General features: G+C 41.8%; 1 protein-coding gene across 5 annotated transcripts; it reads right to left on the bottom strand.

Annotated features, from left to right (window-relative positions):
• Nucleotides 1-149: 149 nt before the first annotated feature.
• GLYR1 (glyoxylate reductase 1 homolog) lies at nucleotides 150-27,482 on the bottom strand. Of its 5 annotated transcripts, none has more exons than XM_075718284.1 (16): nucleotides 27,433-27,482; nucleotides 25,195-25,231; nucleotides 23,940-24,019; nucleotides 16,209-16,347; nucleotides 15,372-15,614; nucleotides 12,261-12,347; nucleotides 11,279-11,335; nucleotides 10,124-10,174; nucleotides 9,928-10,001; nucleotides 8,021-8,120; nucleotides 6,747-6,857; nucleotides 6,346-6,447; nucleotides 5,099-5,261; nucleotides 4,494-4,673; nucleotides 3,876-4,000; nucleotides 150-3,562 (listed from the first exon to the last, which is right to left on the bottom strand). In XM_075718284.1, the coding sequence occupies exons 1-16, from the start codon at nucleotides 27,468-27,470 to the stop codon at nucleotides 3,488-3,490; spliced, it is 1,662 nt and encodes a 553-aa protein (XP_075574399.1). In that variant the 5' UTR covers nucleotides 27,471-27,482; the 3' UTR covers nucleotides 150-3,487. The 5 variants fall into 5 exon arrangements, with proteins under 5 accessions (XP_075574399.1, XP_075574400.1, XP_075574401.1 ...); XM_075718285.1 differs by having other exon boundaries at nucleotides 6,747-6,839; XM_075718286.1 differs by lacking the exon at nucleotides 10,124-10,174.
• Nucleotides 27,483-27,746: the final 264 nt, after the last annotated feature.

The following is a 27,746-nucleotide window of genomic DNA, read 5'->3' as shown; positions in this document are numbered from 1 at the left end:
ATGACCAAAATGCTCTCAGGCATACTGCTGTTTTTTGGCAACTCTGATTTTTTTAATGTTTTGAGGAACACACGTATTTCTTTAATGCCACAATACAGGTCTGATAGGCTTTAGAAACTACCACAAGAACATTGTGTTACCAAGAAAGGTTTTATTCTTTTTGCCAGTAGCTTTGTTAATTGCACAAAAAATCTTTTTGTTTTGCCATTTAAACATTTTCACACATCCTATTCTGAATGACGTTAATTAAAAACAAGGCAAAAAATAAAAATTCACAACCTTAATTAACTATAGGATCTATCATTGAGGAAAAAAAGAAACTGGTTTTCTTACAAGCTTTTCACAAGTGTCACATTTTCTCTTTAAAAAGGGGGGAGTCAAAAAAAGCAAATTGCTAAAACAGAAATCCTCATAAAAAGGAACTTTACAGAATTGTCAACAATATTAAGACAACATTGACTAGCCAGTTTTATTAGAGCATCTCTCAATCCACAGCTTCCCCGCCTTCCCTCCCCCAAATCTCAGGCCTAGGAACAGATTAAGATCCATGTTCAGAGGCTACAGACATAAATACAACAATCCATGTGAGACTGACATGAGTCCATCTCAAACAGCATTTGAAACAGTCCGGTATTCACCATTTCCATCCCTCTTCCTCACTTCGCATCCACTTCAGAGCCCTCTGTCTCCTCCTGTTCCTCCCTGGCATACCTGTGATTGTACAGTTGGCTGGGTACACCGCATCCTCCAGCCACTCTACATCCACCTACCTCACCAAAAAGCTGCAGTCAGACTTTCCCAGGATAAATTACAGTGTTTAACTAGTCTGCACCTGCCACTCCCACATAAATAACAACCTCCATTTTGAGAACTACAGTATTTCTGGAAAACAAAACCTGCAGCAGTGAGTTGCCTAGGGAGTGGTTCTCCCTCTTGCAAATACAGTTCTTTGAATTCACTATGAAATAGATATCACAGGACTTGAGAGCTCCTTTTGTATTCTCACTCTATCCAGAAGCACCACAAAGTAAAAGAAGAGGCAGATCCTCCATTATCTTTGTCAGACCCATTCACCTTCACTCTGGCCCGAGACCTCTGCAGGGACAGGCTGGGGACGCTGCTGCACTGGTTCAACACAGTTCCACTCTCAACTGGACCCGAGACAGTATCTCCTTCTTCCAAAAGATTGCTTACACTATAAAACTTGTGATCTTATCTCCTGCCCCCAAAAACACAATTTGCCCCAGATGCCCTCAATACACAATTCATGCAAGTGATTTCTTAACTGTGGCATGTTTAACCAAGGACTTCTGATGCTAACAGCCAAGTTCTTCTGGGAACAGCCCCAGTGTGTCAAAAGCAGGCTAGTGGCTGGTTATCCTGGGTAGTTATATGTGCCTTTAACATGAGTATCTACATGCAGGATGACAGTTGCACTGCCAAAGAAACATGTATGTGTAACTAGTAATGTTCACATATACCACTGACAAACAGGCAAAGTGATGTCTAACAGATCTATTACTAGATGTTGACCACAGGACATAATGCATAACACAATATTAGCCCACAAAAAAGTGATCACAGGAGGTGAAATATTCAACAAAGTAACATTTACAGCATTAGGTGTTAGATGTCACACTTTGTAATGAGTATCTGATAGCTCCTTTGTTTCTTAGCAAGATGCCCCTGAACCATATGCACATGCTGCACATAGCAGGATTGGTAAGAAATCCTAACCCACAGGAAAACTTCCGTACACAGCCATTTAATTTCTAGAAAAATAAGATGGTGGGAGGGGCAGACCTCACAGATTTCAAGGAACATGGTCTAATTTGAATTTGCCTTCTTTCCTTTCAGAATCCCAACCCAAGGGAGGAGATTGTACCACTGAGAAGTGATTTTTGGCCAATAAAGGTTCTTAGTGGAATTTTACTAACTCTCACATCTAAAATGCAAGAACCCTCCTAAAAAGCTAATACTGAGAACAATTTAAAAAAAGAAAAAAACCAAACCAACACACCAAACCCCACACACTGTGCATTTTTAGAGAGACAGGCATCATCTGGACTCTGGGTTGCTCTGCTACCAACACTGAGAGCACCTCTGCTCTCTAGCCTTGGCATCTGCAGTTTAAGTCCCACATTTCTAGACTAAAGCTCAGCAGTGGTCTTAACCTCCCACTTTATTTACTAGTCTTTCTAGAAGTTGGTATCTGGCCACAAGCAGAGTCACAGGTACAGGGAAAAGTCTCATGCTGTGCTAGTGTTGTACCCAGAGTAGTAACATGAAGAACATGTATGGAAAATCTGACATGTATAAAGATCACTAATCAGTACACAAAAGTATCCCTGTGAGGTAGGTAATCATCACCCACCTTTAAAGATGGGCAAACAGGCTAAGAGATATGATGACCATGAAAAGGCCAGAGAGAGAGCATGGAAAGGAGCTCAGCATTCACAATCTCTTGGCTCTACGATCATTCTCTTCGCCCCTTTCAGACTCATAACTCTGCTTGCGACACTGCTACAATCCAAGACACCTTTGTAATTATTGACTACAAGAGTTAAAAAAAAAAAAAAAAAGGCAAGAAGTAAAGCAACATAAGCTAAGGCCAGGAGCAACTCTAAGATTTGTTCCTTCCCCAAATAAAATATCTCTGGCCCAGTTTTAGGCTACATGTTTCTCTTGCAGTTTTCTATGCAATCGTGTTGATCTCCAGTGCTGTTTGTGGGATGGGCAGCTGTGATTAGCCATTTAGGAGGCTCATTTACACTGGCATTCTCAGTAAGGTTTGTGTTCCCTAAGCTATTGTTGTCTGTACAGGGGAAGACATGGATGCAATCTGTTGTTCTTAAGAGTACACTCAATTCCTCCATCAAGGTGCTGGGGAGGTGGAAGTTTAAAAGAAACAGAATCAAGACAGTGTTGCATGCAACCCCCATTACCTTCTGGAACTGCCATTCTCCTCCATGGGAGGTGCTTTGTTCTCTAACAGTGGCCGATTAACAGGAATGCTCCTCCCCTTACTTGGGACCAAGGACTTTAGTGATATTCACAGGTAGATGGGATGTATGTCACCTGTCCCCTTGATGCAGAGTCCAACACACGCATTATTTCACAGCAAAGGAGAAAAGGAATCATTAGAAATGGCATCTTGGACAAGCTTACAAAGAGGAAAATAAAAGCAGCCAAGCAGCAGATTTCTGGCAGAGTTGCCTCAGAGCTTCTGAACAAGCCGCCACTGTTCTGTTCCATGACTGTCAGTGCATGGCATGGATTTTTCTAATTAGACTGCAACAATCCGAGCCCCCTCCTCCCCCCCTTCTGCCACCAGGGGAAGGCTCACCGCAGCAGCTGCCTCCGTGGCAGATCTCAAAGTCTGTGTATAAAAGGAAATGGAGAGACAGAGATGGACTGGTCCAGAGTTAAAACCCAGTATCATAATATTAATCAATAATCATAGTATTAATAGTAAGAACTGTGCAGCCTAGTGGATGTAGGCCCTGTACACTGCAGACATGTCGTTGTCTGATTGGTCCAATGCTTTTGCTCGTTTATAGACCTAGAGAAGAGAAATTAGAAAGTTACTTTGCTGACCATTGCAAACCAGGGAACTGCATAGTATGTCAAGCAGTTAGAGCAGCGCAGATCAGAACACACCAGTTCTTGTTGAGGCCATCTGTGTTTACTGATGTGACATTCTAAGGGCTTCTACAATCAGAACAAATACAATTCCATGCTAGTCAAAATATATTTCAGTTGCTGTTCCCTTGTCTTAGAGATGACCTAATTCTTAGATTTTTGTCTCTTGTTGACAAATGGCTCTATTGAAGAAATGTTGAGTAACACATATCTGAACACTGAACAGCTCTCACCTCGTTGGCAGCAGCTGCCATGGGAGTTGGGTGGTTGACAGAATCGCCCAGTGCAATAGCTAATCTAAGATCCTTCTGTATGTATTTCAAGTAGAAATCAGGCTTAAAGTTTCCTTGCAAGATATCTGCCGAGAGGAAGGCATGCAAAAAATAAGCATGAAAAAAGTAAATTAAGCCCACACTGCAAGGGCATGCAATTCAACACCAAACTTCCCTTTCCCATGCTGATCACCAGGAACACTGCTTTTAGGTCTTCTGCTTCTCTGCTCTCTATCTTCATCTGGCCACAGCAGATAATGTCACTGTTGCCCACTGACAAAATGAGCTCAGATTTCCAAGCAGCTTGCCCTGCATTTCACTTATTACCCTGCCCCAATGAAATCCTCACCGTAAACTCAAGTCCTAAGCAGGCTGTAAACAATGCAGAACTCAGGGTAGATTCTCAGAAGCCCTGGCTATGAAGGGGAAGGAATGGAACTCAGCTCTTCATTTCCAGAATGCTTAAAATACCCAGAACCCCATGAGAAGGGACAGTTATTTTCTCCCTTCTGCCATTATCTGAAATGCTGCTAGGTTGTGGCAAATATCCTATAATAAAACAATGTAAGAGAACTTTACTTTGGCACTTCTGGTCCAGGAAGATGCTGGCAAGTTGTCCCTGATTGAGGATATCCAGAAGGGTCTGCTGGGACTGGCCAGTCACTTGAGCCAAAGTCAGTCCTTCTGCTATCGTTGCCATGAAGCTGCCTTGGACCATGTTCACAATCAGCATCATCTTGGCAGCATTGCCTACTTCACCTGGGAGTGAGACATACCATTGGGCATTCCTCCAGAAGAGATATAGCAGCCTTGCTCCCCCATCCCACACAGTATTAACACTACTAGACTCTTTGTATCAAGCACTTGGCAGCTTTCCCTTCCCCTGAAAAACTTCAGAAAACTTACCCATTTTCCAAGAACTCAAAGGAAGGGAGAAATCATAACAAAGTATGATTTAAAATAAAAAGCATCACAGATCCTCCAAAATGAGCCAGTATTCAGAAAAGAAAACTTAGGCTGGAGGCTCTGTAACTAGCCAAGTTCCAGAAGAGCAGGCCAGTTTCCCCATACTGCCCAAGGAGACAAGAAACAGATGACACATATACCTCTCAGACCCCTTGCTGGAATTCCCAGTCCTTGTGCTGACTAAGAAACTGCTATCAGGCCCTTCCTGTTTCAATTACCTAGAAAAAAAGAGGTCTTCCCCATCGCTTGGAAACAGCTACTGCAGTCCTCATATAAACCCCTGTCGCCTGCTGCGAGGATCACAAGCATCCCATCATTAGATAGCTGCTGATTTCCTGAGACTGGTGCTTCCAAAAAGCGACCACCCCGGGACACTATCACCTGGAAAAAGAGCATCTCTAGTTAGCTGTGCATGGACAGCATGCACTGATGCTGAGTAGGCAGCACAGCAAGAACACTGTTTAGGCATTCCTGTCCCTGAGGGCAGAATTTTAAAGCAGAACAAATAGCTCAGACATAAACAGGAGAGGAAAGCACTAACATGTGTTGCACTGCATCCTGCAAAAGGTACTCAAGACCAAAAGTTGCCCTCACACTACAGCACTACTTTCCTGCACCCATCACTACTGTGCATGTTTTAAGCAGTGGAACTTACGTGCTTTTGCCATGGCACCCTGTAATGGCCAAGGAACCAGTGCTGAAGTTGTACTCGTGGTGTAGGAATCTCAGAAGATTGATTGTTACGGTATTTTCCCCCCTTTTCCCCAAAGAGGAAAGGCCTTTGACAGATCTCTTCAGCCAGATGTTTACTAATATGTATGAGTCTTCATTCTCCGAATTCATGTTACACACTACTGCATCACCAATATATCTGCTTAAAACTTCACCAAAACTAGGTCCCCTTCCTTGTGCGACCACACACACTGCCTTTAGCATAGAGGATAACAATCAAGATGCCAAAGAGGAAATCAAAGATACCACATCAGAAATAATCAGAAAGCTTCTACAGAAATCCTTTCTATAATAATATTTCTACAGAATGAAACATGAAGGCATTCTTTTTCCCCAACCAGCACATTTAAAATAAGCAGATTATGCATTTTATCAATTTAAGGGTAGTTATTAATCCAGACAGTGCTTTCTCCTCCAGTTTGCTACCAAATACCAATCTGGCTATAAATACTTAAGGGATAAAATTTTGACTGTTTGCATTGGTGCCAGCTAACAGCCTTGCCAAATCTACAGGCTTTGTTGTTATCACCAGGGAACATCTCATCCAACTTTGTTTGCTGGTCAAGATTTGAGTTTATTTTGTCTTATTTGCCTGGTGCTTGAGCGTCTCCTAAAAGAAGCCCAAAAATATTCAGAAGCATATTTATTATCAACAGCTTACTGCTTGAAGCAAGAAGAACTGCAGTACTGCTGCTGAATCACAGATGTTAGAAGTCCAGTTCAATGTGATTACCTGGGCCAGCTCTGTGACTGTATCTGCATCCACAGTGGACATATCCACATAACACTTCCCTGGGCGAATCCCCTGCAACACTCCACTCGGACCAAGTACCAGCTGTGGGGAACAGAAGAGTGGTAAAGCAATAGGGTGTCTGCAAAGAAACTTCAATCCTGCAGCTGTCCAAGCAAGCCTGGCACTGCAGTGGTAGACTCCTAGAGAGATATCAAAACCTACCCCCCAGGGCTTATTTTTTAAGTAGTATGATTTTTGTTGGGACATTTATTTTTACACAGCTGCACTGCCCAGCATCTACAATGATCCAGGCTACCATGGTTAGTAGGAATCAGAACTGGCATTCAGTGACTGTATCTTGTAGTCTAGCTGGTGGACAAAAAATAAGAGCTAATCCTTACATCCTTTGCTGCTTTTGGATCTGATACACAGGCAAAGGTGATGTCACAGGTGGAGACAACTTCAGCGGGGGTTCTTCCCAGCCGTGCCCCCTCCTGGATGAACAAATCACACTGCAAAAGTCACAAATCCAAACGTAAGAAAAATTAAACACAGAGCAAATGGGTTCTCTAGCATTTTGCTGAAACAAACTCTGCTGCTGGACCAACTCAAAAAGAGTCAGGCGTATTAATTACACAGCAACTGGGTTGTCTTCTGCTGGTTTGTCACCCTCACACACAAGGGGCTCTTTTGCAGCTTCTCTGAAACCCCAAGTGAAGAACTTCAAAAGAAAGACATAGGAAAAGAGAACACTTAGCTGAAATGATAAGAAATTCAATGTTGTGGGTTTTGGATGAGGGGAAAAAATTTCTAAACAGACATAGCAAAAGGTGTTTACTGGACAGTAAACAAGAATATGCACAGCTGAGACGTGTTTTAGCAGGCTGCTGCTTCAAAATCTCAGCTCCTTCTTATCCTATCTCCTCATACCATCCATGTTTTGCAGTTAAAAAAAAATCTTTTAATCCCTTTTAATAAAGTAACCATGGTGCCCTTCTTGCCTTTGATATTCCACAATATCATCTGAATACCACATCTCCCCCAGTTACCTACTTTTCCTCCTCCACTACAAAGGATAATGCTGGCTAGAATCTAAGTGCAATATAAGCTCCATTTTCACTTTGAATACACCTATAAAACCCTTCTCATCCTGGTCTTATGACAGCAGGTTTTCAACAGAACCTTTGTTACCACAACATGTACAGCACAATGGATGTGTAGATGAAACTGTGGTTAAGCAGTGCATCTTACCACACCATTCCTAGGATCAGCTCCCCAGCACTTGGTCTTTTTGTCCAGCTCCATGACACAATGACTTGGCTATTTACATCAGCAGTATTTCCAGAGGCACTTTACATTACATTCCTCAACACATATACAAGTTTGTAATTTTTTTGGCAACTCTCCCATCTCATACAACATGGCAATGGGGTGGGGACTGTTCACATAAGAGTGACCATACCAGGACAGACTACAGCTTCATCTAGTAAAAACTGGCCACCAACAAGCACCTAGGAAATAATAATAGAACAAGGTGGCAAGCATATAATTATGTTTCTTTGGCATCCTCTTGCAGGCACCACTGCTTGGTGACTCCAGACCTCCCTGAGCTAGAGGTGGTAACTACATGTTTAGAAAAGGTTAAGTATCATCTGTACCTTAAGCACATGCCTACCTTTTCAGCAGTCCGGTTCCAGACAGTGACAGTGTGACCCATCTTCAGTAAATTGGAGACAATGCCACTTCCCATCAGGCCAAGTCCCAGAAATCCTATCCTGAGGGGAAGAGATAAACATTAATGCAACAGAAAGCAATTGGTGTCAGCCTCTTGTGGTCTTGGAAATGAAGAGCAAACCCCAGAGAATCACCAGCAAAAAAGATGTCAAAACTACAACAAAAATCAAACGTTCCACTGCAGCCACAGCTAGAATGGGCAGATACTGAATTTTAAAAGCAAGCTGGTATTTATTTTGCTTACCAAGCATCCCTAACAATTTCCTGAAGTCTTCAGTCTGCTTCAGAAGACTACCTAAATATTACATGTTTGGGTGGTGTGGGGTTTTTTTTGTTTGTTTGGGTGGAGTTGTTTGTTTTATTAAAAATGCTGCTCTTGTGCTTTCTGTTGCCAGCCATTGCCTTATTGAAGATAAAGGGAACATTCAGAGATCGTCAGGTGCTCTCTAATTAATCTTCTGATTTTTAAACTGTCACATGTACAATGACTTACTTAGACTATTGAATGATACATTACAATCTTTATTTTAATAAAGCCCAGCAAGGACTACTGAGCTAAGCATCATGCACAGACCAAAGACCTAGTCCCTGCTCTACAGCTGTGATTTTGGACAGACACAGAAAGAAAGGAACTCATAGGCCAGTACAGGTCACCATGAGCAACAAATACAATAGTCCCAGATAGAGCTGCCTTCCCCCATGTCCCCCCACCCACAAAGCTGGCAAGTTTTGCTCCCCCCTTCAAAAAAAGACAACACGCTAACAAGTTCCATCCCTACAGTTACCTGCAACAGGAATTCCTTTGCAGGTATTGCTGCAAGGATACTTTTATACATCATGCACCTAGCTTCATACCAAAACCACAATTCTAGTATGAGATTCTGAAGTGTTCAGTTACACATCTGATGTAACTTCACAATGAAATCTGCCTGGCAACTCACCAGTTAATTCTTCAGAATTAGCCACACTACAGATACACTGTGGCTTTTGCAAGCCACCTGCACTCTCCCAGCTAGCCATGCTGCCTTTTGTTAGAGCAAACTGATTTAGACAGGTCAGAGCGAATCACTATAGGCTCCTTAAACAGACCAAACAAGGTCCACCTGTTTTCAAGTCTCTAAAACACAGGAGATATTCTTTCTCTCCCAACCCACCTCCGAGCCACACTCTCCTGAGAGACTGCTTTACCTGAAAAGCTTCATTGTTATATTGGTTCCCCTGGAGTACAGCTGAGAACTGACATCCCATGAGAACGACCCCAACAGCAAACAGCAAGCTGTGGCCTGAACTCAATTTGAACAGAACGGAAGTTACAGAGTGAAACAGGAAGCTCAAGTTAGGCTTCTCTCACTCTAGAAAGGAGAAGGGGGACGTTAGAAGAAACCAGAAAGCTCACGTGCTACACAGCAAAGCTCTTGTGCTGGGAGAACATGCCTCCCTCTTCCTCTTGTCTTCTACATGCTCAGGAAAGCGATTAAACAACCCCAGTCAACTGCCAGGCACTACTGGAGAAAGATACCCTTTTATCTTTCTGCTACTTAATGTTCTGCAGTATGCCCTACAGGAAAAGGGCAACTGCAGAAAAGCCCTGAATTGCAAATGTATCCAGGCCAGACCTTATTCTGAATTTTTCTACTGTACAGCCCCTGTTTGTTTATAGCTGCCTCTCCCCCCCCCCCCCCCCCCCCCCCCCCAACTCAGAGTTTCACACAAGGACAGAGGAGATCTGTAGTTAGACGAAAACGTTAGGTTTATTTATTCTCAGTGACAAGCTGGATAATGGCTGCGTGTATGAGCTGGGAAGGAGAAAAAGGAAGGGAAATGGCTGAAGTGCGTTGGAGATCTTACTTTTTGTCTGTTGGTGTGATACTGCCATTGACTGCTGTGCTGTCTGCTGCCTGGATGGAGGTTGATCCTGTTTCCTGGGGAGTGGGGGCAGGGGAAGGGGGAAAAAGAAAAAAAAAAAATAGAGTGCACAGCTCTGAAGGAACTGCAAGTCCTCACAACAACATGGAAAATCCATCAAAACCAAGATTTGACTTACCTCTTCACAAACCTTCAGCTTCTTTGTGATGGCCTGATAGCAGACAGCTGGCTGTATGGAGAAGACAAAGCATTCAGGGGGAAGGACAGTGCTGATTTGCTCTGCTGAGCAAACTCACCATATCCTTGTTACATAGAAACAGGCAGCTCACCCACCCACTACCATCTGCAAAGCAGGAGAACTCTCAGGCTTCCCTCAATGGGAAAAAATAAAACCAAAAACCTATTGCAACATACTAAGCTCTTCCTTTCCCACCCTGCTCCGGCAGTTCAGCCTGTCTTTTGATACAGGTACTACAAACTCCTTTCTGTAGTTCATATGACAGGCTCCTCTAGAGGTAAGGATCCAGGGCAACCCTACTGTCATATTTGGCCCAAAGAAAACAGAGATGTCTAAAGCCTGCCATAGAGCACCTTGCCTCATGTCTATGCTCAGTATGTCAATGCAGCTGTGGAAGCAAAACCATGTTAATATGAGAAGGCACATGGCTTTCAACAAATGTTAAGGTGAAGGTTGCTCCTTCCCATGGTGCTTATTGTGAGCTTTTCTAGATTAAAACTGTTAGCTGCTCTTAATCCATCTGGCTCTGCCCAGATCCTCAGCTAGATATAAATCCTTTTTCATTTAATTTGATCTTTCCTTTTCCTCCTGATGTTCACTGCTGAAGATAAAATCCTGCAAGGCTTCTGACTCTCAGGAGATAAACTGGCTATATTTTACACGGAGCTTTTCTGGTCCTGGAAATTCTCCTGCCATATTCATTTGATTGACAAGTTCATCCAGATGAAGGAACTGGTAAGACAACCATCAAAGACAATCAAACAGGGTTTTTAAACAGAAAAACAGCTTTTCCTACCCCTCAGTGTTCAATCTACAGAATTTACTACAACAGATCTGTCAAATCCTGGTGCTAGATAATCTTTAATTACTTTCATTTTAATAACTATTCACTGTACTCAATGCTAAGTAATTCTAAACCTTAAGGTTACAAAGTAATTGAACTACAAGATTGCACAGGAGAATCTAATTGCTGCTAGCCCCCAAAGAACAGAATTTCACAGCTCTTTACACATACTCCTTGCACTCAGTCCCAACAAAGGGCAGGATGCCAAGCTAGATGGACCAGCAGAATGATCCTGTCTGCCAAATCCTCACCTTCTCTGTCTGGCTCAGCAGGAAGTGATGAAAGTGTGGATCACTGTCCTTCACAGGCTACAAAGAGAGAAAGTACAGGCTCAGAAACATTCCCAGAGAGTCACTGAGCAACCACAGCACAATTTTCTTGTTCTCCCAAGCCACATGAGAACACTAGCTTAAGGTGGAAAATATAAAATGTATCAGCTCTTTCAAGCAGCCTGTTTCAATTAAGCAGTTTACATTGTGTTTCTTCTCAAAACCAAAGCCATACAAGTCAAATTCCTCATTTTTGGACATCTGTAGGAAAACCAAAGATTATGAGCAAGATTAGCTTGGGAGGAAGAGATCTCATATCCTGCTTCCTCCCCTTCCCAAGGGAATGAAAACACTTATTTTCCAGCTTCCAAGGAACTCCTTAAAACAGCATTCTGGGAATTGGCTGGAGATTACACCTAGCACTGTCACATGCTAGGCAAACCCATATTAACAGCAACAAGGACTGTAGGCCCATGTATCTCACCTCCCTGGTGAGCATCATACGCACTAGTCTAGAGTCACGCTGCTCTTACTCCACTTTACTGACCACTTACTTATTTATGCACAAAAATGAAAGGTTTCCAAAAGCTGTTTATGACGGAAAACAAATTAAACCACCCCATATGATAGTATTCAGGCAGGGAGACACTATCCACATCTCTGGTTTTGGGAAGCCAGTCCCAGGAATACTTTTGAAACACGAAGTCCAAAAATGAGTGCAGCAAGTTAAGTGTGAATCTGCAAATGGTTCCACAAAGACTGAAAACTCATTTTCCAGCATAATTCTTAACTGCCCAGGATATTGTCTAGCTTTGTTACACTACAAAATGACAGAACGAGAGCATCTTATTTTGCTCCTACAGGAGGAAGAGAGTATCTCGCTATTTTACAGCCCAGATAACAGGTTCTAGATTTGTTTCCACAAACTCAGTTCCTAGATCGCATATGTTGTACAGTTTCTCACCTCACTGACACCTGGCGGCCATTTAAATCCAGCCACTGTTCCAGTCATCACTCTCTTCACTGTACTTGACTCTGGAATTGTGAGGTCCTGAGAATATAGAAGGAGGATCATAAAGAGCTTACAACCTGGCTCAGTGGGTGGCCACAGCATGTTGATCATACGAGCACATATACAGAGTTTTGAAAAGCACTACAAATGCCTTCCACTTTACATGCCTTTCCATGAAGAGTTCATATTTAAAAACACAGTGTTTTATCAACACAGGTGAGGTGAAGAAAACATGAACTGCCAACAAAGGAATTAAACCACACTTATGGCTTCTGGAGAATCCATTCTTCATATGTAAGAGGAATCATTACACTTGTGTAATCATGCAAATAGCAGAGAAGCAAATGAACACACTTGATCCAGCATCTTCCTCTGGTGGATGCAAAACACTAAACAAATGGGTGAAGAACATGACTACAGACAGAGGTCTGAACTCTTCTAATCCTCCACTGTCATAAAAAAACCCAGTAGCCTACCTGTTAACAGAAGAACCTTCAAAGCATGAGGCTGACAGTCACATCTGCTCAAGTTTGCAGAATCCATGAGACAGAAACCGATATGTGGACTGCCCCATTCACTCAACATGTCCTGATTTGTAATGTCATGATAATACTTAACACACTGGATTTTTTACTGTTGAGCAGATTAAAATTTATCTTTCTTATTTCCCCAAGATATGCAGGTTAAAATAGGTGTTTATGCTATAGGCATATAGGTCTTTATGCTATATGAAGACAACGAGCAGGGCTTCTGCATAGTATGTGTTATCTTCCTGAAATGAGGGTTCAGAGATGGAACCACATCGTCTCCACTCCAAAAGTACTTCCTGAAAATGCACAATATACCTTGGCGTCCACGCAGAACCACAAGAGAAGTGCACTGTTTGCAAAAAAGGTAAGAGCAAGACTCCTGGAGGTAACCCAGACTGATGCAACTGTTTCATCTGTTAGCAGGGACAACTCAGATCAGTCTCCAACCTTAAAGGGTCATTTCAGTCTAGGGAGAGCCTTGTACACTAAAATTCTCTCCTTAGAGACCATGCTGCTGTTTCAACTGGTAAAACACGGATGAAGCCTGCTGTGATACCTATGAAGTCATGTTGGTCCCTTGAAAATATTCATATAAGCTTAAAAATGAGTATTTGAATGATCATGTATGCCTACAGAGCATTTCTAGATAGACCACACCTCAGCAACAACTGGATCTTTGGATTTTGTGCATCCTTATTACTTGGAAAGCTAGAATTTGGACTGATGGGGCCAAAACCCCAAATCCCAACACTGCAGTAATTCGGAATAGTGACATAAATGTTTTCTACCCTAGGGCTAAGAATTTGTGGAAACTGTGAGAAGCAGGCAAGAAGACAAAAAGATTTTAAAATTATTTCACAGGCTGAAAAATAGTATGAAGGCAGTACTGTTATATTTTCATGGCAATTTCTTTAATTGTCAGTACATTACTTTCCAGAAGCTATAAGGCTACTTTCCTACATTAGCCTGCATATTTTCATGCTCTGTGGCCAGACGTTTATCATATAGCTGGCCACCTCTTTGTGATAAGCTGTTTAAAACCGCTCTGCTTGCAATTTTCCAGTAAAATAATTTTTACCACCACAATTAACTCACTCAAAGCACTCTGATGCCCTGAGGTAGCTAATACAGTAAAACCTAAGCACGCAATGTGTCAGCACGATCAGAATTCTCCCAGCCATTAGTTTTGATCAATTTTGCAATGAATCTAGCTCAAAGACACAAAAGCATTTTGCAAGTGGAAAAAAAGGCCCCATGGCTTATTGTAACAGAAATATGTGAAGATATAACATGCTCATAGCAAGACACTTTGAAAGGTCAGAATATGTTGATGCAGGAAGACACTTTACCAGCAGTCAAGTCACAAGTTCTGTAATTATTAGTAAGAATTCACAAATACGCATCCATTCCTCCCCTCCTCCAACTCCCCCCAGAAGAAGAAACTCATGGGCTCTGTTGTACAGCTTGATTTAACAGAAGCTGGCTCTAAAAAAAAACCAGCCAGTATTTCCTTCATAGCTAATATCTGAGATGATCAGCTTCATTTTACTACATCAAGAAACAGTTTGCTGTTCAACCAGCAAAGGTCAATCCATTCACAATTTTGGAGGTCAAAGACTACCATCTTGATGTGCATCCTGAAGTGCACTGAAAGCAAAGATTGTGAAGTACAGCATAACGTGATCCCTTTGAAACACAAGCGAGCAAGCAGGCTGCCGCATGGTATATCAGCTGAAGTCTCCCAATGGTCTTCAGGTGATGTCTCCGATGGAGCATGTGCATTGTAATAATCTACTGAAATAATCATCCATTTGGAAAAGGAAGATCTGGACCACAACAGTGAGTTCCACAATAAATAAAAGTCTGGAACTCTAGATGAGGGTAGACAAAGTATTGGTGGCTATCGTTGCTCCCACAACATCCAGAAATAACAGGGAAGTAATGGGGATAAAATAATAATGCTCCAAGGTTGGACCTTTATAATGGAGGATGGAAATATATCCTGTAGCATAGAAGCTGAAATGAATACAACTAATTCTTCTGGTAGATTCCCCAGGCTACAAGAGTTTCTTCTTTAAGCCCTAGCCCTTAAGAATACTCCACCCTCTGTAAGTACCGAGGGTGAAGTTGAGTGACTACTAATCACTTAATCATACAAAGTAGATGTGATGGGAGAAGTCGGGAATCAGATGAAGACCCACATCTCTTCACTAATCCTTCCCACACAAACTAAACTTGAAGGATGGCAAGATGAAATGTGAAGTCTCATGATACAGCTCTCAAACCCCTCTCAAAGATATGAATAGAGCTACTCAAAATAACTAACTGGTAAAAATTACAGGAAGAAGCAACAATATGCTTCCCAAAGGTATCAGGCAGCCAAGTGGTCTAGAAGTAGTAACATGGAACAGCTTAAAAAAAAAATCTGATACTAAATGGACTCTTTCTGCTGGCCTGTTAGTCAAGGTGCCAGTCAACCCTAGAGTCCATCTGCAAAGTCCACAGGGCACTGGCAGACATGCACAACACAAACCTTCTCATCCTTTGGTGGACGCCCCCGCTTTCGAGGGCTCTGATCCTGGGCTCTTTTCAAAGGTGATTTTGATCCTCTCTCTGACGATACAGAAGAGACCCTCTTTTTTCCTTCCCCTGTGCCCTTCTTCAACTTCCCTTCAGACAAACTGGCTTTGCGTTTCTCTTCACCAGCAGACTGCTTGCCTCTTTCTTCACTGGAATTACGCCGATTCTTCTCTTCATTGGAGTTATGGGAAGACGCCTGAGAGATTACAGAATAGAAGATGGTAAGGAAAGAAGAGAAGAGCTGGAATTATCTTCATGCAAAACCAAGGATGCAATGGACCCTGTGCTGATTACTATCAAGCAAAACAACAGCACAGTAACTTGAAAACTAAGTATCTGTTAGCCCTTTGAAGTTGGTGAGTGAAGTTCTTGGTTAGTTCTCCTGCAAAAACACATCAGTTTAAGTAAGCAGTAACAGAACAGGCCACTTGAAGACTTGCTGCGAGTGCATGCACATATATGCACTTCCAATATACTAGAGACAAGATTAGTAGATAATCAAATTCTATCCCAAGACTTAAGACTGATTTATCAAATCATCATAAGCAGATCAATTAGCCTCTTCAGTTTCTCCATCAGTTTAACAACACTTTTTTTCCTACCAAACAAGACTGAATGGGAAAGAAGAGAGGATAGGGGGAGGAAAAAAAAAAAAAAAAAAAAAAGGAATGAAAACAAACCCCTCCTCAACTTGCCAGAGGCAACAAACTCCTTTCACATAAAAATGCATCTGACCATCATTCATGCCAGGACTTGTTTTGATGCACATAGTAAAAAAGAACCCGCTCACCTGGTCCTTGCCTTTGGTTTTTCTAAGGAACTCCTCTACAGCATCCACAGCTTGCTGGAAGCGCTTACCCTTGTTAATCTTTATCATTTCCTCTTTGTGAGGGTGATAAGGCTTCAGCTGCTCCACTTTGATCCAAGCACTGAAAAAACAACAACAAAAAATGAGTTATATTCTCCAAACAGCAATTTTCTCAACCATCCCACTTTTAGAAACACAGACATACACTTTTTTCCTCTGCAGCAACTGATGTAGCAGCCCAAACTTAACTGCTTCCTACAACCAGAAGGGCTGTGATTTCTGCATTCACTGAGAACTTTCTTCTGGCACTTTTACTTGGTTTCTCTCTCAAGTTTTAGATCCCCTCATGCTAGCAGTGCTCTGCTCTAAGCATTATTCATATTCTCTATCAGCAAGACAGCTTTTGGATGTGATCATAGGCGCTTGTTTAGAACAAAGGCAGTCTAGCAGCTGCTCTTGTATCACCAGGAGGAACACCCACAATCATGTCTCCACATAAGGTAGCCAATAATATGAATCTGCTCGAGAGGTTGTTGAAAGCAGAGGCCACATAACAATTCTAAGCCATCAACCCCTTGTTCAAACACGCTGTGGACACACAAGTGTCAGCAAAAACTGGAGAAAAAACCCCAAATTCCATATCTCACAATAGAGCTGACCACAAATAAAGTGAGTGCATACACCACAGCTCATTGCTGAACATATTTCTGATGTACCTTGATACTCTGCACAGAAACAACATTTTCACTCTTGAGGAAAAAGAACTGTTTTCTTCACTGTTAATATTTTAGGATAACTAGTACAGTAGCAGAGTATTAACCTGACTGCAACCTTATGAGGAAACTCAAATGACTTCCCTGTTTCCTTTGCTGCTAAATAGGACTTCTTGATATTTACCAGTTAAATGGTCAAGTACAGGGTGACAACTCCACTTTCCTTCAGGTTGACAAGCTATTCCACCACTCCTTCACTGCAGCTTAGGGGAGTTCCTTTGCTTTCAACATTTCTTGTGGCTCTCACAGAGATTAGACTACCTTCCTCTCTCACCAAATTCAAGCCCAGGCTTACCAGCCACAAAGCTATTACCATCCTACTGAGAGCAGGCCTGTGTAAGTTTTAGAAGAGCTCTTCTTGAGCTAGCATGGCCAAAAGTGCTTCTTAGCATACAGCAGTCCAGCACACAGCAAACACCAGTCAAACCGATTTTCTCTGGTCCCAAAACATCTCTGTGTTACAAACACTGACTAGCCATGACTATAGGTTTTAAATATCCTCCAGTGTGGTCTAGCTCCTTCAAGCAGGTGAAGTGGTCTAATAGCTGCCTTTTCAGACACTGTAAGCATCATGTCATACAGCTAAACTGAACATAAAGGTGAAAATAATAATAATAATAATAATAATAATAATAATAATAATAATAATAATAATGCTTTGCTGGATCTTGTTTGTTCTCTCTTCATGAAGCAGTAAAGCCCAGTAAACTCTTTAAAACTTCATGGAGATCCTGCTCTTCACTGGCATTCGCCATTGTTTGTAGTCAGGAATCAACATGCTTAAGGCAGACTGAAACTTTTTGGGTCACATTTGGAGAGATGAGGCCTCCTGCTAGAACTGACTGCAAAAAAACCACTAGCATCCTTTCCACGCCGCCAGTAGAGCATACACCATGATTCCACCATGTCCTGGAAGCAGAAGCCAGTACTCTTTTGCACGGAAAGCTGAATCCTTTTGCTTAGTTTATATCTTCTTCATAATAAGTGACTTGATGTAATATAACGAGTCAAATTATTACTTTCAGACTAGAGCCGGCCATCCAGCAGCTATTCAGAGAATCCCTCCTAGCTGCCCAGGCTTTATAGTGAAACATATCTTAAAATTCTCTTAATATTATAAAGCTCTTCTCTGTGGCACACAGTGGCAAAGCATCCTTAGGTACTAGACAACATCAGCTCATGAGAAGCCTTTCCATTATGTATATAAAGGAAACAAAATTTTGGAGTACATTATAATAAAGCATGTTATACGTTGTTGCCAGATTTGAACTTCTAAATAAAAATAACTTCTTTTCTATGACGGCATTCTCTTCGGTTTGTGCACATCCTATCCCTCCTCACTGCATATGTTCATTAGCTTCCTTTCTCATTACTTGTCCTTTGGTATAGAGAAAAGCACAAAGCTTTCTGGCTCCTGGCTTCAAAGGTACATCTTGGCACTTGTGATATCCCAGGACAAAGAGCTAGAGATCTCAGAGACAAACTAATAAGTGAAAAACAGTCTTAAAATGCTGCCGCAGGGTTAAAAGTACATTTTTTTAAAAAAAGAAAAAAAAAAATTAAAAAAACCCAGTCTTTCCTTTCCAGTTCATCCTTTCTGTGTCACCTACCTGGACAACCTTCTATAAGATACAAACATGTCTTTTGACACCAGATGTCCATAAAGCATTTGTGTGCAAGGTTTCAAATACTTGAAAACGAAAGAACTTTCCACCAAACAAAATCATTCACGTTTATACACAAGATCTCTCTCTGTTAAGTGATAACCTCAAAGCCAATGAATGCCAATATTTAGGTAAGAGGTCTCTAGGATGCAACATATAAAAGGAACTACTATTTCTCTCCTGACTCAGCAATGAATTAATGCCCTAGAAAAACATTAGTGACATTACATTACTGAAGATGTCATATTTAAGATGAAATAGTATTCATAGTGCTGCACAGAGTCATCTGGTATCTGTAAAGAATAGGCTAAATGGAAAGGGAAAAGATGAAAAAGAGATACATGTTAGTAATGGGTTTCTCTGCTCATTTCTCCATACCATGACTCATCCCCTCCAAAATATCATTCTTATAAAACCGCTATTCATGTAAAATCCATGTTATATTCATGAACAATAATCAAAACTTAGAATGCTTGTAGAGCATAGGCAAGTACAAATGTGACCTGGAGCTGCATGGAAAACAGTGGCACAGAAGAGATGCAATCAGAGACAACAGATTCAAATCCATGATACGTGCTTAGCACAGGCAAGGAGACCTTAAAACCCCCAACTTTCTAGCCACTCTCTTTCAGTCTAAAGATATCAATCCCTAATGATAAATTGGAGAAATGAAACTGGAGGAATATCCACAAATACTCACTTTTTGCAAGCCTTACAGTTAGGTATTGAAAACAGTGGCACTATATCTCCAAATTTCTATTACTTACTACAGTCTGGGAAAAATTTCATTAAGTTTTACGCTATAGTAGTATGCTAAATGCCAACACAACCAATTCTGAAAGTCAGAAGACAATTGCTTGGTTATTTACAAGCCCAGTGTGTGCAAGCACACAGAGAAATCAAGATGGATCTCCAGCTGTTAAAAGGGAATGCCCCAATTTTCATCAGTAAAACAACTCAAACGGCTGAACCCTGGAATTTGATGTGTAAACTTCTTACTGGAAAAAAAAAATACAAAAATTACTACACTAGATTAGGATAAATGTCTACACAGCTAAAAGGAGGGGATACTTAGCAAAAGAAAACAAGCAGCAGGGCAATACTGAAAGAAATTCTAAGTATTAGATTTTTCAAATTTGTTCAATAGAAAAATTTTTTGCAGAGTAATTACACACCCAAAGATATCAGTAAGAGGTGGAAAAGTTTTGACTATAGTAATTTTCAGCTATGGCACTCTGCCCACAGACATGTCTAACAACATTCCAGCTGGCTCTGCTATACAGCAGTTTGGCTAGAGCAACATGGAGCTCTGCATGGGATAATCTCGTTAACTGAGAAACACCAGCAATGTAAACTAACCCTCTCTGTCAGCTTAGCCTATACCCTTTGGCTCCTCAGATTGCCAAAGAGTACATGTCCAACACCTGGCAAACTTTAAGCAAGTGTTTTCTGATGTCAGGACCTGAAAGAACATTTTAAAAAGACTACATCCAGAATTTCAATCTCCTTCAAAACCAGGGAGAACAGTGGCAGAAGAAGAGGGTAGGTGTTTGCATCCCAACATGATACGGAGGATGGGAAGGCAATGAGTGCTCTGCTAAAATCACTGTGCCTGATGGAAATAGGCTGCAGATTATTATACTTATCTTGGATTGCAAGCTTCCTCCAATTTTTCTTCATATATCAAGTCAGGAAGTGCCCCTTGACCTCACATTTAGTGAAACTATTTAGTTTTGTACTGATGCTTCAAAAAAGTGCTATGAGTAAGAATGGACTGCTCCAGCTTCCTATTAAGACTTTGATATACATGACTTGCAAGACCATTTGGCTATTATAGAATATCTAAGCGGGGGAAGAGGGTGGGATGGGACGTGAATGCATGTGTTTGTACACACATCTCTGATGACTGCAGGACTCTCCCTAGTACTTCTATGAAACATAGAAGAATGATACCTTCAAAACAATTTTTTTTTTTTTTTAGTTTTGGCAATGTCATAATGAATTCCCAAGCAGGCCATGAAATGTAAGAATATTTTGAACTGGATGAAGCACACCAAGAAAGACTTGTAGGCTATGGGCCTGCCAGTCTATTAGTTCTAACTACTAAAAGCAATAAATGCACATATATAGCAATGTGTAAGTTCTTACATTGCAGTACTTGTCTACTGGAATGATCTACAAAGATTTTCTATGACAAGACTGTAGCTTGGGAAATAAAAGGGGATCTTAAACTATCTGAAAAGCACAGTTAGAAACACAGATAAGAGGTCAAAGTTCCAGTGCTATTTAGAAAGACTAAATTAAAATTGTTGTTTATACTCCCATAATTTGACATTGTTACATGCTTGCCAGGTCTATGGCAGGAAACATCAATTCTTCTTGACTTTAGATAAAGAATCCTTTAAATGTGACTTATTCTGAGAAGAGACACTCAGAACTCCTAGGCAGACTAGAAAAATCTCCTTGTCAATTTGGAGAACAAGTTAATAAGAGACATTACATGAGCATGTGCATCACAATTAAGGCAATCACTTAGAAAAGGACATGGATATTATATGACTACTGTGAACATCAAGGTGGCTTTCACTGTGGTAAAGCACAGGTGTACTTCACAGTTTAAACGAATAAGCAAACTCTTCTTCCATGGGCAGAGAACCTGTATCTTCCAGAAAACCTATTACTTTGAAAGTGACAGAAGCAACTAACTCCACTAACACAATAAAGAGCACAGAGCTCAGTAGAAACTTTATCAAAAGCCAGGTCTTGGAGCACAGTCTAAATGCACTCATGCTCTCATTTTTATGTCTTTGGCCAAAACTACTTACAACCCTCCAGTTAATGTACTTCCTTAGTCACTGCAGCACAACACAGGGCCAGTAAGTATTAGTATTCAACTCACAAGTAAAGAAAAATGCATTTTCTTCTGTGCTGTATCCTAAGGTATTCAGGATTTCACAAATAACTAAAGCCTACCTATACACTACACCAAAACCACTTCCAAACTCATCAGTACGTTTTTATTCACCCATTCACTCCCCTCAGATGCATGCACACCAGTTCTTATGTCTAAGCAGCTTTCTCCTTAATCTTTGGTATGGCAAACTGGAGCCATTAAGTCAGGAGGAAACAATTTTTAACTAGCCTGAAATGGTGGCATTTCTGGCCACAGCAGTCACCTGGGAATCCTCAGAAGATGATAACAAGTCTGAGATTGCCTACCTATCAACAAACTGGCTGGCAATCACCCTCAGAAGTTTGAGAGAGGGATTCTACCCAGCAACTAGCATCACCTTCACCTTACACATACTAGACAATAGGCAAATATCCAGATCCTCACCTGTTAAACCTTGACAGAATAAGGCAATAACAGAAGAGCTGTAAAAATGGATCAGTGGTATGGTAATGTCACCTTACAAAGTTCAAAGTGGCAGAAAGAGTGTAGTGCTAGAAAACAGAAGCAACATCCACTAGAATATCACTACGAGTCAGTGCACTCATCACACCATGGACTACAGTCAGTGATGGAGCTTTGCATCCTCCTATTCGTCATGCTGTTCGTTATGCATAGGAGTGACATTTTGTCAGTTAAGTATTTCCACTTACTGTTTATACACACCTAGAAAAAAGTATTTGCAAAACACATTAATTTACTTGCACAAAATGCTCTTCATGCTCACATTTTAAGTGAAATAATTTAAATTTTTCCTGATTTGGTTTGTTGATTATGCTCAAAGATAAGGATTTTCTCAAGCAGCACACTTGTTAGAACAGCACATTTCTAACTAGCACACTCTTTTAAATTTCCAAGTCAGGACAGAACAGGCACAAAAGCTTCTCTCTCTTCTGTCTATCAGTATTATTTTAAAAGAAGAACAAAGGGGACAATATTTATTTCTATTTAATTTTCAGGTAGGGTATGCCAGTCAAAGCAAGCAAATTTCTAAATCATGATTATCTAGCAGGAAATTATTAAATTTCACAAGTTGGAGACAGGGGCAGGGAAGGGGAGACACAACGAGCACACTACTTTACTGTGCCAGACGACTGGATGTTCCCTAGACAGAGCTCTAGAATCATGTAATAAATCCTGATTATTTTGCAGCTCTGAACTCTTTATTTGCAATCATGCTGCTAATCTCAGCTACAGTACACCAGACATATGACCACTTTTTCCAAACTTGTCTTAATACAAAACAACTCTGTATTTGATTCAATAACATGAAATACAAGACTTGAGAACAATCAGGATAGAAATAGTCAGTCTCCTCAACTTTTAGAACTCGATTAGCTCAAATAACCATGTTTAACAACAATGCCACCACAAAAAAACCCCACACTCTGCCCTCAAATCAACCTTCATCTGCCTTACATCACTAGAGATCCAACAAATGTTTCTATTAGTATGCAGCATTTGCTTCTCCATCAAGTTCAGATCTCAGTTCTTAATGGAAAATTATTTTTAAATATTGAGCAAAAATAATTTAGCAGTCAAAAATAATTTCCTTAAGAAACATCCATTAAATGGTCTCAGTTCTTGTTACCTTTTTTCCCCAAAAAGTGTTTTCTAGTCTTCTGCAGGTATTTGTAATTTTCTCCCTTACTGCATTGACTTAATGTAAAATAGCAGAAAATAAAGGGAAAAATGGAAAAATTAGCAAAATAATTTTCAGTTTCATGAAATACCCAAGTTCTCAGGTTTTGGGTTTTTTTTTCCGGTTTGTAAGTATCTAAGTCTAAGACAACTGTGATTTTGTATGCATGTTTGGAATCAATAAATTCTACCTTACAAAAAGGTAGTCTACAACAGTTTTGGCTTTCCTATACTGTAAAGTATTCCCAAAGCACAGCAAGAATGTTTTCAGTCATCGGGTATGACTGTATATTCTTTTACCAATGGCAAGTATATAGCTCTTTTATTTTTCTGGCAGCAAAACAAATGAATAATCTTAGCTGTACCTTTCTCATACACGGTTACATGCTAAAATCTAACCCAGTCATGTCACACCTACTCCTCTAAAAATGGCAAGCTACCAAGAACTTTCCTTCACAGTTGCAACTAAAATCCTAACATTATTGAGTACGTAAGTCTTTACAGTCTTCATACACCCACATAAGCAGCTACAGGATGGAATAAGAGTTGATTTTTTTTGTGGGTGTAGATCAAAGACAATTCTTTGCAAAGCTACACTGCACTGTGTTAGTAAGTATTTCTTCCATGAAAGATCCACATTATATGGCACAGTATTTTGACCAGATGAAAACAAGCAGGTACATACTGATCTTCTGTTCCAAAAAACTTCACAAAGAAGCACTTTTTTCCACGAGGTTTCTTCAGATCTTTAGGTGGATTAACAATCTGAAGGTGATTAGAAGTGAAAGTTAAAAAGCACGTAATGAAAATTTATACTCTGTGATTTTACTGTCACATGTTACAGCTATTGTAGATTTTTTTTTTTTATCTGACTAGGAAAAGAACTTGAATCTACCATAAGCCTTTCAAGTAAGTATGTATTTCCTTAGCGATGGGTATGCTGCAGGAGAGTGAAAAAGTACCCGAACTCCAGGATACACCATTACATTCTTAGTGAGGTTTTCTTCTCCCTATCCCCAACAGATAAACTAGGAATCTTTTTTAAAATTTAGAAAGCCAAATGGCATTAATAAAAGTTTGTTCCACTTAGGTAACTTAAAATTTACATTTAAAACTGCATCTTTACTCCCAGAATAGATTGCTTATAAAGTTTAAAATATTAGTAAAGAGAAAAGCTGTCATTCAGTTACGCAGGTGACACCTGAAAGACTGCAGGGGAGCCTGGACTTAACTCGATCCAATAACTAGAGTGAAACCAAACGTTTATGGTTGTCAGTCACATTGACAACACTTTTCCCTGCCGCATGATGTTATCCCAGCATGCTTAGTCCTCATACCGACACCAAAAATAAAACCAAAGTTCTTTCAGAGAAGTAGAAATAATAAACATGGCACATATAATTCATTTTTTAAAAATCTTTTTGGCCTTTCATCATAAAAAAAAAAAAACAAACCAGAAGGGAAAGTTTAACTACTCCCTACCCCCAGAATTATTACTCAAAAAACATAGCTCTAAAACAGTGTCTTGAGAAGCCATACTCTTTATTTCTATTATTTAACACAATGCATTTAACCAATTTACTATGGGAGGAAAGAAACCTGTCTTGCAGAAAGTGATATGGATTAAATAACTAAATCTGGGAAACACAATCAGTTCCAGAGCTGGACTAACTGCTCTCTGTTGCTTTTCATTCCATCTGAACTAACAGCTGTTAGTGACAGACTAAACTTCTATATCAAATAAAGCCCTGAACTGGTTCACAGTTCAGATTTGTGCGCATGTATTTAAAAAACAAAAAACAACAACAAAAACCCCCCAATATTAATCTTTAACTGAAATGCTTTCAGGCACAGCTTTCTCTGTGCAGAAGCAAAAAGCAAAACCAAACAAACAAAAACCAAGAAAGCAATAATGAAAACAAAAACAAACCAAACCTCACCTTTCCTGGCCATGGAGGATATCGGCCCAGCTTCCCCCTAGAGAAGAAGAAAGTATTAGGCACTAGAACCAGAGAAAAAACAACTATCCCATGTCTACCTTTTTGCATTACATCATATTTGTCACATTAAGCGAGTTGCAACTTACAGTCAAAACCTACCGTGAAAGGCAAGATGCCCAGTTGACTCACAAGCATTATATTGTTAGATACCTGCACCTAAACTAAGCCTCTAAACAGTCTGCATGAACTTGCTGGACTACCAGAATTTAAGTTAGCAGAATAGCAGCAGCATAGCTACTGCCTGGAAGATACAGTGATATAGTGATTATTACTCTTGTAAGACTGGATACTCCTTCACAAGGAACTGAAAAAAGTATTGATGCACGCAATCAAACCAAAGTTCAGGTTGGTAACTTATGTCCATCCGGACAGAACAGTCTAGTGAGCAGAGCACCCATCAATTTCCAGCTCAGAGAGCTGAGATTCTTAGAAGTTCTCAGAGAAAAGCATTAATGGCAGCACCCCCTGAACAGGTGTTCCATTATCACTTTCTTCAGGTGCTTGCCACCACAGTAAGATGTGCTAAAGATATAAAAAAAGCCATAAGAAAGGCAGAAAAGTTTATTTCCTACGCTTGCAAATGTTTCCATTATGAAAACTACACAAAACTATTTCTTCACAGAGGAGGAAGAGAAAGATTAGTCTTAGCCCTCAGCATGGTGGCTTTATCTTACCCTTGCCACTTACTTGGGCTGCAGTACTCTCACAAAACTTTATCAGTCATCATCTTGCAAGAGACTGGCAAAGAACCTGTGGAGCTCACCAGCTCCTGAACCAAAAATTCTCAGCAAGTGGCATTGTAGTCCCTCCTGAGACAGCAATGCTACACAGACAATTCAGTAGCGATGGTCAGGCAGAAACACTGCCAAGAGCTGTAACCGCATCTCATATTCGATGCTTCCATTCTTGTACTGAACAAGACATTCATCAAAGCCTTTCATATGTTACTGTCTTATTGTTACAGTTCTTCTGCAATGGCTCTAGGGATAGCACCTGTCTAGGCTGTCATGTAGAAAACTAAAGCTGGATAATCTGCATTCCAACACCGAGAGTAGTGCACTCCCCAAATCCTTGTTTGTAAAAAAGAAATTTGCTAAAAGGAACCAATCTTTACTTACTTTGCTATATAAATTAGACAACTTCACAGGACTGTCAATTTTTCGGATGAGAAACTGCAGTTGTCACAGCCTGGAGCACACGCTTCTTTTTATCTGGGATATAAATATAAATGCATGCACTTGCGTGTTGGGGATTAGCTATTTCTTGCAAGCCCTAGCAGGACACCCTAGCCTATCAAGTACAGTAGAGCCTAAGCACTTAAAAATCAGTACTTACAGGGCTTGATGGAATCCCCTCAGTTCTCCTGATCAGGAAATACAAAATCACAGCTCTCTGACTATTTGAGCTTAAAACTAGACTGACAAGTGGAACCAGCCTCTGTAAGCTTCAACAGGGACATTCTAACCTGCAAAAACCTGCTGTTTTCCCGGACTGTTGTGTTGCTTCATTAAAGCACTGCCAAGAAATTGTATCGTTGCTCTCCCTAAACATGTATTAACTTATTTATGTCCCTTCTCACCCCACTTGGGAGGAGACCGTATTTCCAACCGAGCCCCGCAATGATGGCCCCTCTGTCCCGCTCCCCTCACCCCCCTCCATCTTACAGAGGTTCTTCTATGCGCCGCCTCCCGTTAGCCTCCGGTGCCGGCCCGGCTAAGAACCAGGCCTGCCTCCCCTCCACCCGCTCCAGCCCAGTCCTGTGGCCCCCAGACTGCCTCCCGCTCCCGCCCCCGCCCCTCCTGACAGCGCCCCCGAGGGACGGCGGCGCGAGACCCGCTGCCCGGGCCGCGGCCCCGCCGCCGCCTGCCCTGCCAAGCCCCTCCCCTCCCTCCCCGCAGCCGCATCTTAGGAGTCCCCCGCGGCTACGGGGTGACAGCGGTCAGCCCGGCCCGTCTCGGCTCCCGCCGCGCCGTGCTCCCCCGGGCCGGGCACGGCACAGCCCCGCCGCCGCCCCGCCTTGCGCCTCCAACTGCCACAGGCAGAGCCTCAGCCTCGTTCCGCAAGAGGTGTCTGCGCCGCCATCCACCACCGCCGCCCGTCCACCACCGCCGCCCGCCCAGCGCCCCCGGCCGCCGCCCCACTCTGCTCCGCCACCGCCCGGCCTGCACCGCCACTCACCACACCAGGTCTCCGAGCCTCAGACTCACGGCCGCCATCTTACCGACAGAGCAACCAGCCGCACAGCGCAAGGCCTGCCGGGACAGGACGGCACCCCGCCGCGGGGGAGGGGGGCAGCAGGGATTGGGCAGCCCCCATCACGTGGGCGGGCGGGCTGTCACCGGCTGTTCCCCCGAGGCGTGACTGCGTCTGCGGCGCTGATTGGACGCGCGGGATGGTGATGAGGTCGGGCTCTCGCGGGGAGGGAGCCGGCCTAGGGCGGCGGCAGCGGCGGCGGCGCAGCGAGGCGTGCCCCGGCCCCGGCCCCGGCCCCG

Source organism: Pelecanus crispus, chromosome 11, assembly GCF_030463565.1.
Source record: "Pelecanus crispus isolate bPelCri1 chromosome 11, bPelCri1.pri, whole genome shotgun sequence".
Classification (NCBI taxonomy): domain Eukaryota; kingdom Metazoa; phylum Chordata; class Aves; order Pelecaniformes; family Pelecanidae; genus Pelecanus; species Pelecanus crispus.
This window is presented reverse-complemented; position numbering and strand designations above follow the sequence as displayed.